The 16,381-nt window shown below is 40.4% G+C and overlaps 1 protein-coding gene across 1 annotated transcript in view; it reads left to right on the plus strand.

Annotated features, from left to right (window-relative positions):
* Positions 1 to 16,381, plus strand: part of LOC103370636 (disks large homolog 1-like) — a 131,912-nt gene that overhangs the window by 2,364 nt on the left and 113,167 nt on the right. The window contains exons 3-6 of the mRNA XM_008299759.1: positions 2,097 to 2,264; positions 3,724 to 3,888; positions 6,635 to 7,475; positions 8,459 to 8,555. Of these exons, the coding sequence (XP_008297981.1) occupies positions 2,246 to 2,264; positions 3,724 to 3,888; positions 6,635 to 7,475; positions 8,459 to 8,555 (1,122 nt within the window). The 5' untranslated portion in view covers positions 2,097 to 2,245. The remainder of the gene's footprint in view (positions 1 to 2,096; positions 2,265 to 3,723; positions 3,889 to 6,634; positions 7,476 to 8,458; positions 8,556 to 16,381) is intronic.

The following is a 16,381-nucleotide window of genomic DNA, read 5'->3' on the forward strand; positions in this document are numbered from 1 at the left end:
GGCTGTCTGTACAGTTAATATATGCTGACCTTGTACCCACATTATCAGAAGAATTCAAATAAACTTGCCATTCGTGCAAAATATATAAAAAAATACAGTCCATCACTTGGTGAAATGCACTGATTTGTCAGATGTACTTAGCGTAGCTTAGCATAAGGACTGAGCCCAAATGCATCTTATTTTGCCAATTTGTGTCTTTTGTGTTTAAGTAGAAAACAGGACACTGCAATCTAACTATCCCTAGCAGTTAGCTTCTGTATTTGAGCAAATCCCTGACAGACAGCTAACGTCACAACTGTCCCTTTTTTAGAAGAACACCTGAGTGAAGCTTAGCTGAATCCTATATAACCTATAGTAAAACAGCCCATTTATTGTCATAAAATAATGTCAGAATCACGGTTTTTGTCATAACAAAATTCCCTGAAATTGATTTCAGGAATAACTTTTGCCCGTTTAAAGTCACGGTCGGCTGATCGTTATGGCTCAGTGTCGGTGATGCATGGCAGATTATCACACCCTGGTCAGCCGCAGAAGGCAATGTGTTTGTTTATCAATTACCTGCTCACCTAAGATCTGCTTCACTGAGTTATTCACACACTGTCCAACATTAATTAGGGCACATCAAAGAGAGCTGCATTGTTGCAGACCACTCATAACTGAACTGCTCAGCTAGCTAATCATGACAAGTTATTCCTCTGTATGCCGTCTGATTAAAGGAAATAACTTTTATTGATGGGGTGGCTTTTCGTACCGACAAAGGTGAAATTTCACTGAAACAAAACCATAAAGCTCCGTTTAAGTAAACCTAAATATTTTCTTTAGTTAAATACTTTATTTCCCAAATACATGCTAAGTTCGTGTAGGCCATGTAGATCGGGCTGGTCCAGCACCTAGGCTAGTTTTCACACCCAAACTCGCCGCCATCTTGAAGCCCGCTCATTGGAATATCCCAGATATGGTCATAAATCCATCCTGGACCGAGAGTGTGATAATAAATAGGCAGCACTGTAGTATAAATAACAATAGCTACAAGTCTGTGGTGTCCACAGCAGTCTGCTTGTGCATCAGCAGAAAAAAACAACAATCAAGACCCAAGGAAGAGGTCGGAGTGGATGTATGGGTCAACAAAACATTACAGGACATGCTATACGTTTCCTGTTTTAAACCAGTATTCAGTGTTTCTTTTACCCGTGTTTGTTCCATAGCCTCAGCTGTGTGTTTGTTGTCTCAACCATGACAACAAAAATCCAATATGTTGACCCAACCCCTGATCTTTCCCTAGTTTTTGTGCCCACACCTCACCAAACAGAGGTGACACGTACACTGTCTGTGCAAAGGGATAAGCTTTGGTTAGAGGATGATTTTGATTTGCTCATCAAAATACACAATTTACAATGGCAAGCCCACTAAACCCACACAGGGATGAACTTGCTTGAACTGCTGCTGGAGTTACACTTGTGACACTGCAATTTAAACCCCTTTGTCTTGTACTTTTCGTGCGTTTGTATGGAATAAAACAAACACAATTTAGCAGTAAGAGCTAAAGAGAACAAGGGATGGGAGGTACAGATATAATGTGGGAGTCGGATCAGTATCTGTAAAACCCAAAAATCTACCCTCAGCGTTGAGTGGATTACATGTGAATCCAGTACACACCCGAGAATAGAGCGGGCTTTCATCCACTGCGCACAATATGGCTGTTTAGCATGACAATACCTCCAAGACACAAGCTTCTTATCGAGAGCCTCTCAAACCTGCTTTATTGCTGTTTTGAGGCGAGTGCATGAATGTGTGTGTGTGAGAGAGAGAGAGTGTGTTCATCCCACAGGACCGCCTAACCGGTCGGACGGCGTTTTGAGTCACCTGGATGAAGAAATGGAGAACTAGTTTTGCCCGAAGAGAGACTTAAAGCGAAAGAGAGACAGAAAAGCTAAGCTAGCAACATCACATCTCCGGGTTCTAAGTCCACGCGACGTCCGTCAACGTTTATTGTTGACAGCGCGTGCGTCGCTTTTTTTTTTGTCCAACTTTTTTTTTTCTTCTTTTCTTTTTGAAACACTTTTATCAAGTTTTATTTTCTTTTAACGACACGACAGGTTGTTGCTTTTTTCTTGCCGCCGTGGTGGTGACAGTTCGGCGTCCCAGTTTGGCAGCAGGCTGCGGCGGGACAGACGCACACATCTGTAATAACAGACAGCGAGCCCCGGGCAGGAGGAGGAGGAGGAGGAGGACCGAGCGTGCCACCATGCCTGTGCGACAGAAAGGTAAATAATACAAAAAAATGCTTCTTCGTTGTTTATTTCCACCTTTGAAGTTTATTCCCCTGATATTTTGTTTCGTTTTGTTCAAGAAATAAGTTCAAACAAATCAGTTTTAAGCACTCCTACGGGCTGCGTTCGTGTAGCTCCGCGAGGCGCTCCTCTCCTCTCAGCACGAAGCTGGTTTAAAAACGCTTTAATTTAAGCCTGAATTGTTTATAAGTACGCGCACGTACATTGTACAACACTACTCAACAACTCTCAGTAACTTGTTCGACAATGTTGTAAATTCGGCGTGGATATTATTCACAAAGCGACACTTTAGCTGCTTTGACTTGTCATGGATAATTTCATGCCGAAGGCTATCAATAAAGATCGTTGCGAGTGATTAGCGCACATAGAACTCCATGATTTGCTGTGAACTAAATGTTTTGACATCTTTCCATACTAAAAAAAAAAACCTGTATGCGTTAAGTTAAACGCTCGCATGCTTAGTTTCGGTTTAATCAGCTGTTCAGAGAGACTGGAATGCAGTCTGCACCTTCCTTTACTACGTTAACTCAATTGCCCTGATGCCCTTCAGCACGAGGGCGTCAGGGCAACATAGAGACAGGGCAATAAAACTGAATTGCAGTTTTCAATCCATAAATTGCACACAGATACAGTTTATCTACTGTTCCCATGGAAAGACATATACAGCCGTCCTCAAATATATTCACACCCTCTCATTAAAGAAGGAAAAAACAGCTGTCACTGAGATAAGTTGAAATAGACCAAAGTAATAATAAATAAAAATTGAATGAAAATCATGACATTGCTTTTGAATTGTGATTGAACAGAGCTCCCCCCCCCAAAAATAAATAAATAAATAAATAAAACAAACAAACAAACAACAACAACAAAAAACAAGCATGATGGGACCTGTAAACTAATATTTTGTTGAACAATCCTTTGAGCCAATCAAGTGTTTTCTGTAACTCTCAATCAGACTTCTGCACCTGTTGACAGGTATTTTGATTTTGGTCCACTGCTCATCAGCAAAGTGCTCTAATTTGTCTGGGACAGTTTTGCTTTTTGTTTCTTAATTATTCTTTTAAACCACAATTCAAAAGCAATATCTTATTTCACTAAAGTATAATTTAGCATTTAAAAAAAAAAATATATATATTATTGCTTTTTTCAGTTTCTAGTTATTAGAGTGACCATTGTGAATTTTGCCTTTTCTTTAATGGAAGGGTATAATAAATTTGAGGACGACTGTAACTGTCACTCTAAACTCTATTTTTGAGTCAGTTAGATGGGTGAGTGAGCCTCCAGCTACCTGTAAACTACTTCATAAAGCTGACTTTTAACGTGCAGTACCTAATCACTTGTCTCTTCTTAAGTATGCTCAGAGAATTTTATCATTCTTATGTGGAAAAAAATAAGTTTGCTGCTTATTTATGTATGTATGTGTTGTGTTTAGATGCTCAGCGAGCCCTAGAGTTGCTCCAGCAGTATCGAGCCAAGCTAGACCAGAGACAGCAGAACCCGACCAAACGGGCCTTCACGGAGGAGGATTGCCAGCTGCAGCAGTCTCTGGACCGAGTCATCAATGTCTTCCAAAGCCAGCTCTTTAGTGCTCTTCTTGGTAAGAAAATTTGCTCACCTTTTATCAGGTGATTTCTAGATTATGGGAAAACTTGAAAGAATACTGAAGGTGAAGTGATGCTGTGTGTGGGCTGTTTTTAGTTGAATGTTAAATGCAATTTAAAGCAAATTTAGCATCATTTTGATCTTTACATGTGCCCAATTTCCTGCCCTGGGGCATATTTTGTCTTACTGGAGCTCAAGGTATATAAATCAGCATTGCTACGCTCCAGTAAAAGGTTAATTCAACCAAAACATTGCCTTTTTGCTTTCTAAGAGAAGTAGTTTACATTAAATCATGCAGGAATGAAGTGTTGCGACAGCCAGGTTTGTTTGTCCATGTTTTACAGATTGGCATGTCTTGTCAATCAAAGGACTCAACAATCAATGGAGCTGTGTGTCTATTTGTTATGATGCAGTGGGCTTCAGACTATATAAGAAAGCTTGAAGGCAGGAACATTCCTATGTTTTTGTCCAACAGTAGTAAAATGTGTCTGCAGACAGAATGCTGGACTGATTACAAGACAAAGAGAGTATGTTTGCTCACTGTAGTGGTCATAGTGTCGACAAGATGTTTGAGCTGGCCAGTCTCATGACTGGTAACCAGGAAATGGAGATCAGAGCACACACATGTAGATGTGTCATGGGCTGTCACAGACAACACAGAGTTCTTTGTAGCACATAGACACGCATGTTGCAAATGTGCAGTGTAGAAATTCCTCCAATCAGTTAACATTCTAACTAGTATTTAGCTGTAGCTTATTGAAAGAAAAATACCAGGCACATGTGTGTCTGTGTGGTTATGTGCATGACGCCAAACTGGTTCTTAGTTCCTGGTCCCACCTGCTCAGTGCTCCACCCACACCTTTAACTCTCACAGGAACACGCCTGTCTCTGTTTTGTGAGCATGAGCCTGCATGAGTCTGAGTTCCTGTTTTTAAATGTGGTTTCGACCTTTAACCGAGCTGTTAGATGTGTTAAAAGTTGTATTGTGAAACAGTGCTGTCCCTGTTGTGTTTAATATGCAGAATCTTTTATTGATTCCCACTTGTCATGAAGGCAAGGATGTGTCTCTCTGTTACTATACTGGTAATTCCATCATGAATGCGTGTTTTAAAGTCATTTTTGTACTCTTCTTTTTGTACATTACTCTGCAACCTATTCCCACTATGAGTACCTCTTTTTTCTTCCTCTTCGTCATCTCTTTTATGACCACCAAACTTGCCCGATTTGGCAACCTGAGCTCACAGATTTAATGCAGAACTGCCTGTCAGTTGTAGAGAGGGGGAAGTGAAACCTCTGATCATAAGTCACTGATACGTTCTGTCACTGTGCTTACATCTCAAAAAGGAAATGACAGTGGGATGAACCTTTTTAGGTGGGGAAGCCAGGATACTTCAGGAGGCACTTTTCTGTGTAACTATGGTGACAGTATCCGTATGCTGCCACTAGATGTCCTGATTGTATTAGCTATCTTTCATTTGGTTTCTTTACTAGTGTACTTAGAAAATTAGGGACTTTTGTCATCGGCTTAGTGTTGCTTGCAACTGAAAGATTTTATGTGCAATATCCAGTAGTAATTAAGAGCGTCTGTATTTGGAACACTTCTTTAGGGCTTTATCATTTGATTATTTTACTCCATAAAACATAAGTCCATATATTGTTTTTTTCATTGCCTGCTTATAGATCAAGCAAAAAATATCTCATTTAGTTCATTTAACTTTTCTCTTTATCCTAAGATTTTTAGTTTATCATGATACAAAACAAAAAAAAAGCAACAAAGGTTTGTCAGAGCATAAAGCTGTGTTATGCAACATGTAGAACTACTGTTTTTTGCACTAGAGCACCAGTATTTCAGACTAAAACAAATGAATGTTGACCAAACCTCCCCCTTTTGTCCGTGTTTAGGTGCCAACCAGAAAGACTGTGTGCACGAGGGCCAACAAAAAAACAATCCTGCAACAACCATTAGCCCATGCTAGCATTGCAAAATACATTAAATGACAATAACGACTTATTGTCAACTCAAGTAGTGTTATCCTCACCTTACCTGTATCTCCTCCACTCTGCTCTGTGTGTGTCTGTTTTACTATGACACACGACGAAGGGACCAAACATGGTAAAACAGAGAGCAGAGGACAGCGCAATGCTTCAGACTGTACGTCTGCGTTTATCGCATAGTGTGGGACAGCGTCAGTCTTGTTATCAACACGGGGAGAGCCAGCGCTTTCAAAGGAACGGACATACATGTGCTAGTATGCACTAACATGCACACGCAGCCGGACAGGTTATCAAAACATAGAACATGTAGCTTAAATTTCAACACACACATACTGAGTGTGACCTCAGTCTCTGCTAAGGATGCCATTACTCCACTATATCTTCATAGCACATAGTTGTTTGCTGCTATAGGAATGTTATATTTATGTTCAAAATCTTACATATTGAATTTTTAAAGTAGGAAATGTTCTTGGAGTTTGTTATTGATGAGTGTAAATGTCTGGAAGCATTATTGGTAATCAATTTAACTTTGTTTTAATCAGCGTTACTGCTCTGTATCGTTCAGAGAAAACCTGACTTGCATTCATTGTTTTCATCGATTTTATTATGTAATTAGTTCGACTTTCATCTATACAGTCATGTACTCAATTATTCATCCATCTCAGCAATATATCATATTCTCATTTACTAAATCACTAAACCTTGTAGTCATTCATCGTGACTCTAATCTATCCTGTTCTCTCCAGATATCCAGGAGTACTATGAGCTGACAATCCTTGCAGACAGCAAGCATTCTGCGGATCAGTTAGATGGTCCTGGGAAACTCAGTGCCTCCTGCAACCTGCCAGCAGAACCTTCAACCCAGCCACAGCCCTCCACGACTCCCCTGAGCCCCCAGGCTTCTGGTGGACCACCCCAAACCAAACCGCTGACCCCCAAACCCAGATCAATCAAGTCCCCTGCCCCTCCAGTCCCATCGGGAATACCTGCAACCAAGCAATCGTCCCCTACAACACAGTCCAGCACAACTCAGTCAGTCAAAGTCAAATATCGTGCTCCTCTTCCTCCTGTCCAGCCTGGAACCTCCACATCAGTGGTAGCAGACACTTCTAAACCATCTTCTCCCTCTGGTGCAACCTCCCTCGGTGTCAGCAGTGTACAGACCCCTTCTAGCTCCATTAAAACATCTCCTGGAGTTGTATTGAATGGATCTAAACCACATCTTACTGCTGCTAGCTCTGGCGGCACTTCAGACAGCTCTACCAGTCCACAAAGCCTTTCTGCTTCCCCCGACCTCAATCTGGTGACGGTCTCCGCCCTTGTCTCCGGCACCATCCAAGGCCTTGTATCTCCAACTACTCCAGACAAACTTACGCCTAGCAGCACCACTCCAAACACCAGTCCGGGTCTCAGCAGAGTCACAGACGCTACCGTAGTCTCTCCACCTCTTACAAGCCCCAAGGACCCCGGACTGGGCAAAGTTACTCCCAGCCTGAGTCCAACGAGCCCCAACTATGGAAAGTTTACCTTCAGTAGCCGCAGTCCCACAAGTCCACCTGGGCAGCTGAACAAAGGACCTCATCTTAGGTATGTCCAAAAATGGATTTTCTTCAGTTCAACTTCTAGTAACATGAAAATACATTTTAATTGTCATTGTAGTTTAACACGTAACTGTTAGTGATATTTTAACAAACTCAGCTGATAATGTAACTCTGGGAAATTCACTAGGGAATACGAAAGCAATGAAGCATTAGCACTACACATCTGGACAAAACAAGAGTTTTTTCTTTGTTTCTTATTAATAAAAGCTGAAGTATTACAGGAGGTTCTTTTTTAATTGGCTATTGTACTGAACCTATGCTGCTCATGCTAAATAGCTGGTTTACTTCCACCAAAAATGAAGCACAAAGGCCAATGCAAGAAACGTTTTTAAAATCCCTGGTGTTAGTCGCTCTGAAGCTCAAAACCTGCAGACAGATTTGAAAAGCACATGCTTTTTAGAATGTTGTCAAAATTACACCATGTCCTAATTATACTTGTAACAAGAAACTGTAAAAACAGAAAGAATTGTCAGACTTTTTTTCCTTTTCCGAGGGTCTGAATGTGTCATGTGTTTAATCAACATCAGTTTATTCTACATGTCTCTTTAAATTTTTTTTTGTTGTTGTTGAAAAACACTTAGTTTGCAAAAGTTGTTAGCTTATGTATCTATCAATCAATCTGTAACAAGTAAAGCCCCCATTTTCCAGTTTTGGAAACACCTGTGGGCATTTAGAAAAATTCTGAACGTATTGTCTCCATTTTGTTTAATTTGCTGTTTACATTAAAGATGCAGAACTTTATACTGCAGTAAAAAACTTAACCCACAGTGAGTAAAAATGTGGCGATGTAAAGAATAAAAAATGCCCAGACAGTGACTAAGATTAATACACAGAAAATAGTTTAATTCACAACTTGAATTGTGTTCAGTCAATCAACAACAATCTTAGGTATAGACAGTACAATGTAGTTACTGGTAGTTTTCCTGAGTGTACCTCTAGACATCCTCTCTCTCTGAACTTTCATCTCAGTCCAACCAGCCCTGGACCAGTAAAAGTCACCTCTGCTGGCCCCGGCCATGGTCCGGCCCGCTCCAGACCACCTACAAGCCCACTGATCTCCAACAAGGTAAGACATCCCTCATTTTATTTGAACGCCTCAGGAAACCTGCTGGAAATTTCTCTGCAGTTCATAGCAGAGTGACATACAGATTGCCTCCTCTCAGATGGTGGGTGATTTGTTGTTGGGTGTCAAACTTGAGTAGCAAGAGAAAGAAAAGTGAGGACATGTTTTAGTGGAGTAGTTTTAATATCAAAATTTGACCTTCGTTATGTACTTTTTGTTCCAGTGCTGTGGAGAGCTTGACAGGTTTTCTTGTGTTGCTGCTGTGTGAGACTCCAATTCATTATGGCTATATGGTCAAGTGGTAAAGATTTAGATTTCAGTAGATTTCGCGGTCTTAATATCTTATTCTGACTGTATATACAGATTTTATTTTGCTGGATGGGGTGCATCAGGTAGTATAAACCTTTGTTATGACACTCTGTAGTGCTGCAACATACAATGCTTGCAAAATATATCTTCTCATCATTGTCTGTGAACTTGAAAAAATACACAGAACAGATTTGTATGTAGTATCAGCAAAACACCTGTGTTAGAACTATGGTTGGATAATATCTATTATCTTCTAAACCCTGAATGATTGGAGCTTTTGTGATAATGGAATTCTATTTTAGCTCCAAAGGGTTTGTTTCTGCACCCTGTCTGAACTGAAACGTTTTTGGAACACTGTCTTGACATTTGTAGATATAAAGTCATTATGTCTACTTGCTAATGCGAATACAGAATAACAAGGTTTCCTGGTGTTTTAGGTCCAATATAATTAAATTATACAGAATGTGTGGTTTTCAATTAGAATTTTTTTCAGTATTTTAATGCGTCACATATCACTTCTCCCTCATGGAAATAGTTTTGATATGGGGCAATCATATTTTTACTAGTGACAGCGTCTCTCTTCTTGAATCAGTACATCAAAAGCCTCCTGATGGCTGCAGCAGGCTGAATGAGATGGACGGGTCATTTATGCAGGCTGGCTGTTTGAACATTGGCTTTGCATTACATAATATGACAACAGGAATCAATTCAGTTCAGTCACTTTTTATTGTTCAGTGGAGTCAGCAGAATGAGCTCAGAGGGTTGATGCAACTGGTTTTGTCTTGTTGATCTTCTTAAAATAGGGATTGAATGCCTTCTTTGCAACTTGTGCTGTTTGACCGCCGGCTTACACTGGACACATTGTTACATTGATCGTCTGCTGGTAGCACACATCTTGGGAGATTGTGTTTGTATTGACGAGTTGTCTTAATACTGCAGTTGTTGTCTTCACAGTGCTTGTATATGCATCAGGCCACATTTGTCCTTTCAGGTATATACTGCTTTCGTCTTAGTTGGTACTAACTTCAGATACAAGTGCTGCTTGGGTATTTCTTCATATTTAATCCAATTATAATGGAAAAACTAGGGTGATTAATTTTGCTATCCTCTATGGAAATATTAGTAGTAGTTTTTAATCAGACAAAAAGGGCAGTTTTGAATTTGGCAGTATTAAGGGACCAAAGTTTAAATCAAATGCATTGCTTATTATTGAACTGTTAAAGGAACAGGGTTACTGGAATAGTTTTAGTGAGAAATTAAGACCTAATAATAATGCTCATTAGCACAACCCTGCACAGAAAAACTGACAACTTTTTTTTGCTGGCAACAGCGAGCATCAGGAGATAACCAACAATGAATTCAGGGCCAGAAGTAGAGTAGGACACTGTGTGCATGCATGTGTTCGTGTGATGCTACAGATTTGCGTGAAACATTAATTTTATGCTCCGCCCAACTTTACCAGCTCTCGCTGCACCGCAGGTCTTCTGTAGTTCGTATATTACAGTATGTTGTAACAGTTCATGTTTACTGTCAACTGTAGTAATGTTGTGTATCTAGAAAAAGCCTGACTGAATGAAATCCATCTCCGTGTGAAGCTTCAGGCTGCATATGGAGCTTTAACTTCACCCATACCCACAGTCAAAGTTGAAAGTAGAGCATCCATTGCTATACCGCTGTTACTGCTCACTCAGTCTAATCCCCCACTCCTGCCAAACAAGAGACCTGACCTGATAAAACAGCAGAGAGTGGTGTGTGTAGTATATGAATTTGTGTGTGTGCTTATGTCTGAGAGAACACGTCTGCCTGTGTGAGTGTTTGCCTGTGCATCCATGTGTATGCGTTTCTGCGCCTGTCTCTAGATGTTTGGCTGTTTTTTTGTGTGCTGACTGTGTTCTGCGTGTGTGCTGACATATATTCTGAGCCATGCACTCTTCGAGGTCAAAATGTGGCTACCAGCTGCCATAAAATGAAGACAGCAGCTGGAAAACAGGAGGGCGGGTTTAGGTACACCAGGACAGCTGCCATGTTTCCGAATCGGCCTCTATTTTAGCAGTGAGGTCCTGTCTGGCTGCTCTGATGAAAGGACAGGTGGAGATGACATGAGAAAGGGAGGAGAGAGAGATTGAGGGATGAATGGAAAGGAGGAGACAGAGACAAGCAGACGGCAGAAGGATGGCACCAATAGCAACAAGCGGCTGAGAGGTGGAACAGGAAAGTTGCGGATGGAAGATGTTTTGGTGAAAGTTTTCCGGTCGGACTGGTGAGGATGGACTGCATCTGTATCCTCACTACCAAGGTGAGACGCAAGAACAGAGCAGATCAGAGTAGAGCAGAGGAGGAAAACAAATCAGGACATGCCAGGTTTTGATAGAGTGGACATACAGCTTTGAATCAAATTGTGTAATAAGTAAAAAATATTGTTTTGAGATCAGTGGCATTCATTCAGTCATTACAGCAAAGCCCTTAAATTTCATGTTGCTATTGTGTGTGGTATTTGTGCTAAGCCTTTAATGTTTTATGTGTCCTCAGATGATCTTTTGACTGTAAACTGCCACCAAGATAGCGCAATTTTTAATGGAAAACTGAGACTGAGATCTGCTTCCACATCCAAATGAAACACTTCATGATCAACTGCAGCTTTAGTAAATGATGGGACACTGTGTGCACCTGCTCACAATTAGCCAAATCAAATTAGGGACAGGTTGCTCATTGTACAGATGGTTCGCTGAAATTTGTGAATGAACAGTCTATAAGGTGATATCTTAGAGGAACAGGCTGTGCTCTAGTGAAGCGACTCTAATGGGAATGCCGAGCTGTTGCTCAGCTGTTGGTTTGACAACATGTGACACCCAGAGAGACGGGAAACTGGGTTGATAGGACACACACTTCAAAAACTAACTGACTGGCTGTGTAGGTAGATGACTGATGCAGTGGATGACTGAATGACTGACTGGTCTCAAGGCAGGAGAGAAACTTGGCTAAAAACTAGGCTGACAAAGTTATACACATACATTATGCACATATGTGCATGCTCGGAAATGCATGGCCCATTTAACAGCACTAGAAACTGTGTGAGCTAGGACAGGCTTTGAGCTCCCATGTTCCAACAATGATTGGATGGAGAATTCAAGTGATGCATGTGCTTCAGTTAGAACAGAACTTCAAATACTACTACAAGGTGTCAAACAAACCAGTTAAAAAATCGTCTTTTGACCTCATCTAAGGGACAATGTGTTCAGAGCTGTTGGCCACTCAAAGAAAGACAACAGTCAATAATTGTTAAAGCAGTGATAAGAAAGCACACTTAAGAAGAGGCATTGCACTAGTGTAGCCAGCCACCAGCTTTCTCAGTTGGTCTCATCAACACATGATTTGGTTACACCCTTTTTGGGTATCAACCAGTATTCTTGCATGCTGATGAAAAGTTGTTTAACAGCTTTAAAGTAGTCTAGATGTGCTCAGTGTTTAAGGTCATATATCAGTCCCTGTAGGTTTTCTGTTATTAGGTTAATGTTTTACCGCAATATAAAATCCCACACCTCTAAGGAAACACACCAAACCATTCCTAGAAATACGAAGAACTCAAAAATGTCTTTTGTGCGGTACAACAAAGTTATAGTGCCATAAATCACAAAAAGAAAAAGTTTTATTTCTTTGATTATTAAGTTAACAAAAAAAAGAAAAATAGAATCAACATGAACAACATTTCTCCAAGAGCACACTGGTGTTACCAATACTGGACTCCACATACTACAGATATTTATATTTTATTTAGTTGTCATACTTTCCTCCGGTTAGCTCTGTGTAAACACAGCCTGCAGTTAAGCCCAGTTCAGCTGAAATTTTTGTGACTTGACTGCTGGTCACAGTGAGGTCCGCAAAATGTGTTGGTTGTCTGGTTCATGTAAACCATATTTTTGGTGAATTTAAACAACACATGCAGAATAAAGTGATTTTGCTGACATTGCTCAGAATTGCACGTCCCAAACAACTAGTTTTGGATATTTGGAAAATTGAAAAGCCAACGATTCTGTCTGTTTTTACAGGTTCTGCCTCTGATAAATGGGGTGATCTTGATGGCTTTCAAAAAAATAACATGCCTTTGTAACTGGATTTTGGTGTACAGAGGGTTAACCTGTGTTGACCCATTAACACGTTTAGAGTTGCCTGCAATGGATGGGCCTGATTACTCACAATACAAAGCAAAGGCAAAGCTTTCCTGTTGTACTGCAACCACAGGTAGTGTGTTAGCGCTTTTGTTTGAAAGAAGTACTTTTTCTTCTTCACTGTCTCAGTCGGTTCCTCCTGCCTGCATTTTAATCATCAATGGCGTCTGAGTTTGGAGCTCTTGTTGGCTCTCCCTCCCCATCAGCCTCTCTCCTCATTTTTTAAAAAATAATTTGCTGTAGACCACTTAATTTTTTGAAATATGATAATGCCTAAATGGATTATAAGTTTATGAATGCACCTCTGAGTAACATGTTGCAGAGCACCATGTAGAATGCAAAATAATGATACAATCAGTGAAAGTGGCAAGCAACTTAGGCAAAAATGGTCACTTAGGAGCATATTTTATTTCATTTTATATGAGACATTAATTTGTTATATTCATTTACATTCAAACTGTTACTTCCCCATAATGATCTTTCACTTTGATTCTGAATTGAATGGACATTCTAAACTCCTTTTCAATATGAGCTCTATGGGTTAGTCATTGGTCATCCCTCTGACGTTTAGTAATGATGACTGAGATACTACAACATTGACCTACAGGTATGTGTAAAGAAGCAGTGGTATATTAGTGGCCAGTAGCCTGTTTGATACATGTAAGAGTGGTTCTACATGATTGTGGCAGTACTGATGAATCTTGTGCATGTGTGTGTGTTTCCACAGTGATTGATGGTTGATGGTATTTTATTTATTCTACCCGATCGGTCTGCTTGCAGTGAATATTGTCCTCACGGTCACAATTTTTTTTCTGTTGTATGCAGATTGTTCTGTGTAGGCCTTTGCAGAATTGGGCCGATGACGAAATTTCCTTCACGCAGACCTTTGTGGACACACAAATAAGAAGAGCGTGAATCAGCCTTTACACAGCTGTTAATGCTACCTAGCTAACATCGCTGACTTGTTTGCCAAGTTGGGTTTGCCCTGGCAGACACAGCAGAACATTACGTGTTTGTTGTAACCCTGATAAAATTCTTTTCTCCAGCTGATTTCTGCTCTTTTTTGGACTCATAGAGTGCAGTTGTAACATCACAACTTCTTCTTGGCACTTTTCCCGACACTGACCTATCCTGACACAACCTAAAGGAACTTTGCTGCCACTGTTCTTTTGCGGTACAATTTTTCTGTTCCTAGTCTGCAGAATTCTTGCATCAACTTCTGACTGGTCAGTCAAGGCATTCTCAGTTTGACATATTTTGGGGAAATTGAATGATTTTCAGAACAGTATTCTGAAAGTAACGCCTATTCATTTATTTATCTACATACCCGAGTAATCAGTGGCAGTTGAAATGAAGACAAAAGTTTTTGTTTAACTTGTCCAATGGGGCAAGTAAATTTCTCTTGCACCCGCCTTACAAAAAGAAATCTACTTGCCTTGGTCAAACACACAAGTCTTATGTGAAGCCCTGACACGCACTTTTAAACTAAAGTAAGTCTGAGTCTTTTGGCGAGTATACAAACAGACTGGAGGGATTCCATCTCACATTCATCTGGTTAATCCTGTTTATCTCATTGAGATAATGGATTAAAAAAACAGAGGGTGTTCCCTGAGCTCAAGACTGCTAGATTACCGCTGTAGAGTGTTTCAGTACATCCTCTCTCATCCTGCTTGATTAATTTCCTCTACCAATCACTCCCTCTGACTTTAACTGCATTCTTCGTCAACAAGAACAATTACATAACATAAAAATTCTTTGCCCAGTTCACTTATTGACTGTGTCGCAGCTACAGTTGTGAAAGAAACCAGCAAGCAAAGGCTAATCAGTTGAAATTCTTGAGTTAAAAGCTATATCTTTTCCTTACAAAATGCACAAAATAATGTAAGTTCAGTTCCCAGACATTTACTGAATGTATGCACTATTTACTATCTATGGTTGTGGCATGTGTTGTCAACCATACAATCTGTGTATTTTACTTTCGATCAGTATTTTCCTCTCTATCTTGCCCAATCCTCTTTTCCTCTCTGATCTATTCAGCCTTAAATCCCACCCTGGTTTTATCAGTGTGTAGTTGTAGTTTGGTCTAATTGAGTGTCACTGGCCTGTGGACCAAGAGAGCAAGAGTCTTTCCTAAGAGGCTTACCTTAGGCTGCTAATAGACTTTACTGAGGTGGAGCTATTTTAGGATGGACAAAGAGGAGAAAAGAAATGTAAAAAATGACAGAGAGACACACACGAAGGGAAAAGGAGAGAGGTTTTCTGTGACTGCGTGAGGACACAAGTTGATTGCATACCTAGCTTTGCTGGGTTATTTTACTCATTTTTGCCAGACAACTCCTTGCTACATCCCTCCAGCGATTCCTCCATCTGCGCAACTGTCCAGCTGGCATTGTGATGTAACTGTGAGGAGGGGCCACGGATGACAAATTAATCAACGGAGACGGCATGAGAGCAGAGGAGAAGAGGGAGAGAACTTCCCAAACAGCTGTGGGACAATTTAGCCCAGAGACATGCCTCTGCAGTTGGACTGACATAGCAATGTAGGACTGCTGTCAAAGGTTGTCTCACTTCATGAGACCCTCAGACACAGGTTCAACGTCTCATTGGCTCTGGATGATCCTCACTTGTTGTAAAGAATTAGACTAATCCCGTAGGTCTCCGGATTGGCCTGCCTGTAGTATAGCTGAAACCTGCTGAGCCAGCACAAGGGCTACATGTGAAAATGGACCACTGCGACTCTGCGTCCTCAAACAGTGTAATGTATATTCACTTTTTTTTAAATAGCAATTTATCTTCTGACTCTTATCTGTTGGTGGTGAGAAGAAAATGCAATGAGCGTTATGGTTATGATAGAGTGCAGCGAAGAGGTTTAATCGACAAAGAATACTCAGCAGACAGTTGTCTTTGTACGTGTGTAAACCAATAGAATTTGGTAGATTTAGTGTTTAATGTACTTTTGTAATTTTGAGTGCACAACTGGTTTATTTTTAAAGCTTGTTTTAAATCGACTGTAGATGTGTGTTTACGTGCTATTTGTACTTAGTGTACATAGGTACGGATCGTGTAATCCTTTTGTAAATACACCAAAAAACACGATATAGTAATAATTTTGCATTTTCTTTCTCATTGTCTTCAACTGTATATTATATATGTAGCAGAGGTGCTCCGGAGCGTGGAGGCTGGCAGACAACCAGGAGGAGCTGAGTAATTAAGAGGAATTAATTTAAAGGCCAGAGGTTATGGCTTTAACATTAATGATAGCTGCTTGCTAATGCTACAATCCCTATTCTGTCCAATTACTTCTGTTTCAATCTCCTCAGACGAACAACTAAACTAAACTGTACCAATAACTAA

The sequence above is a fragment of the Stegastes partitus genome, unplaced genomic scaffold (genome assembly GCF_000690725.1).
Source record: "Stegastes partitus isolate 25-593 unplaced genomic scaffold, Stegastes_partitus-1.0.2 Scaffold31, whole genome shotgun sequence".
Classification (NCBI taxonomy): Eukaryota; Metazoa; Chordata; class Actinopteri; family Pomacentridae; genus Stegastes; species Stegastes partitus.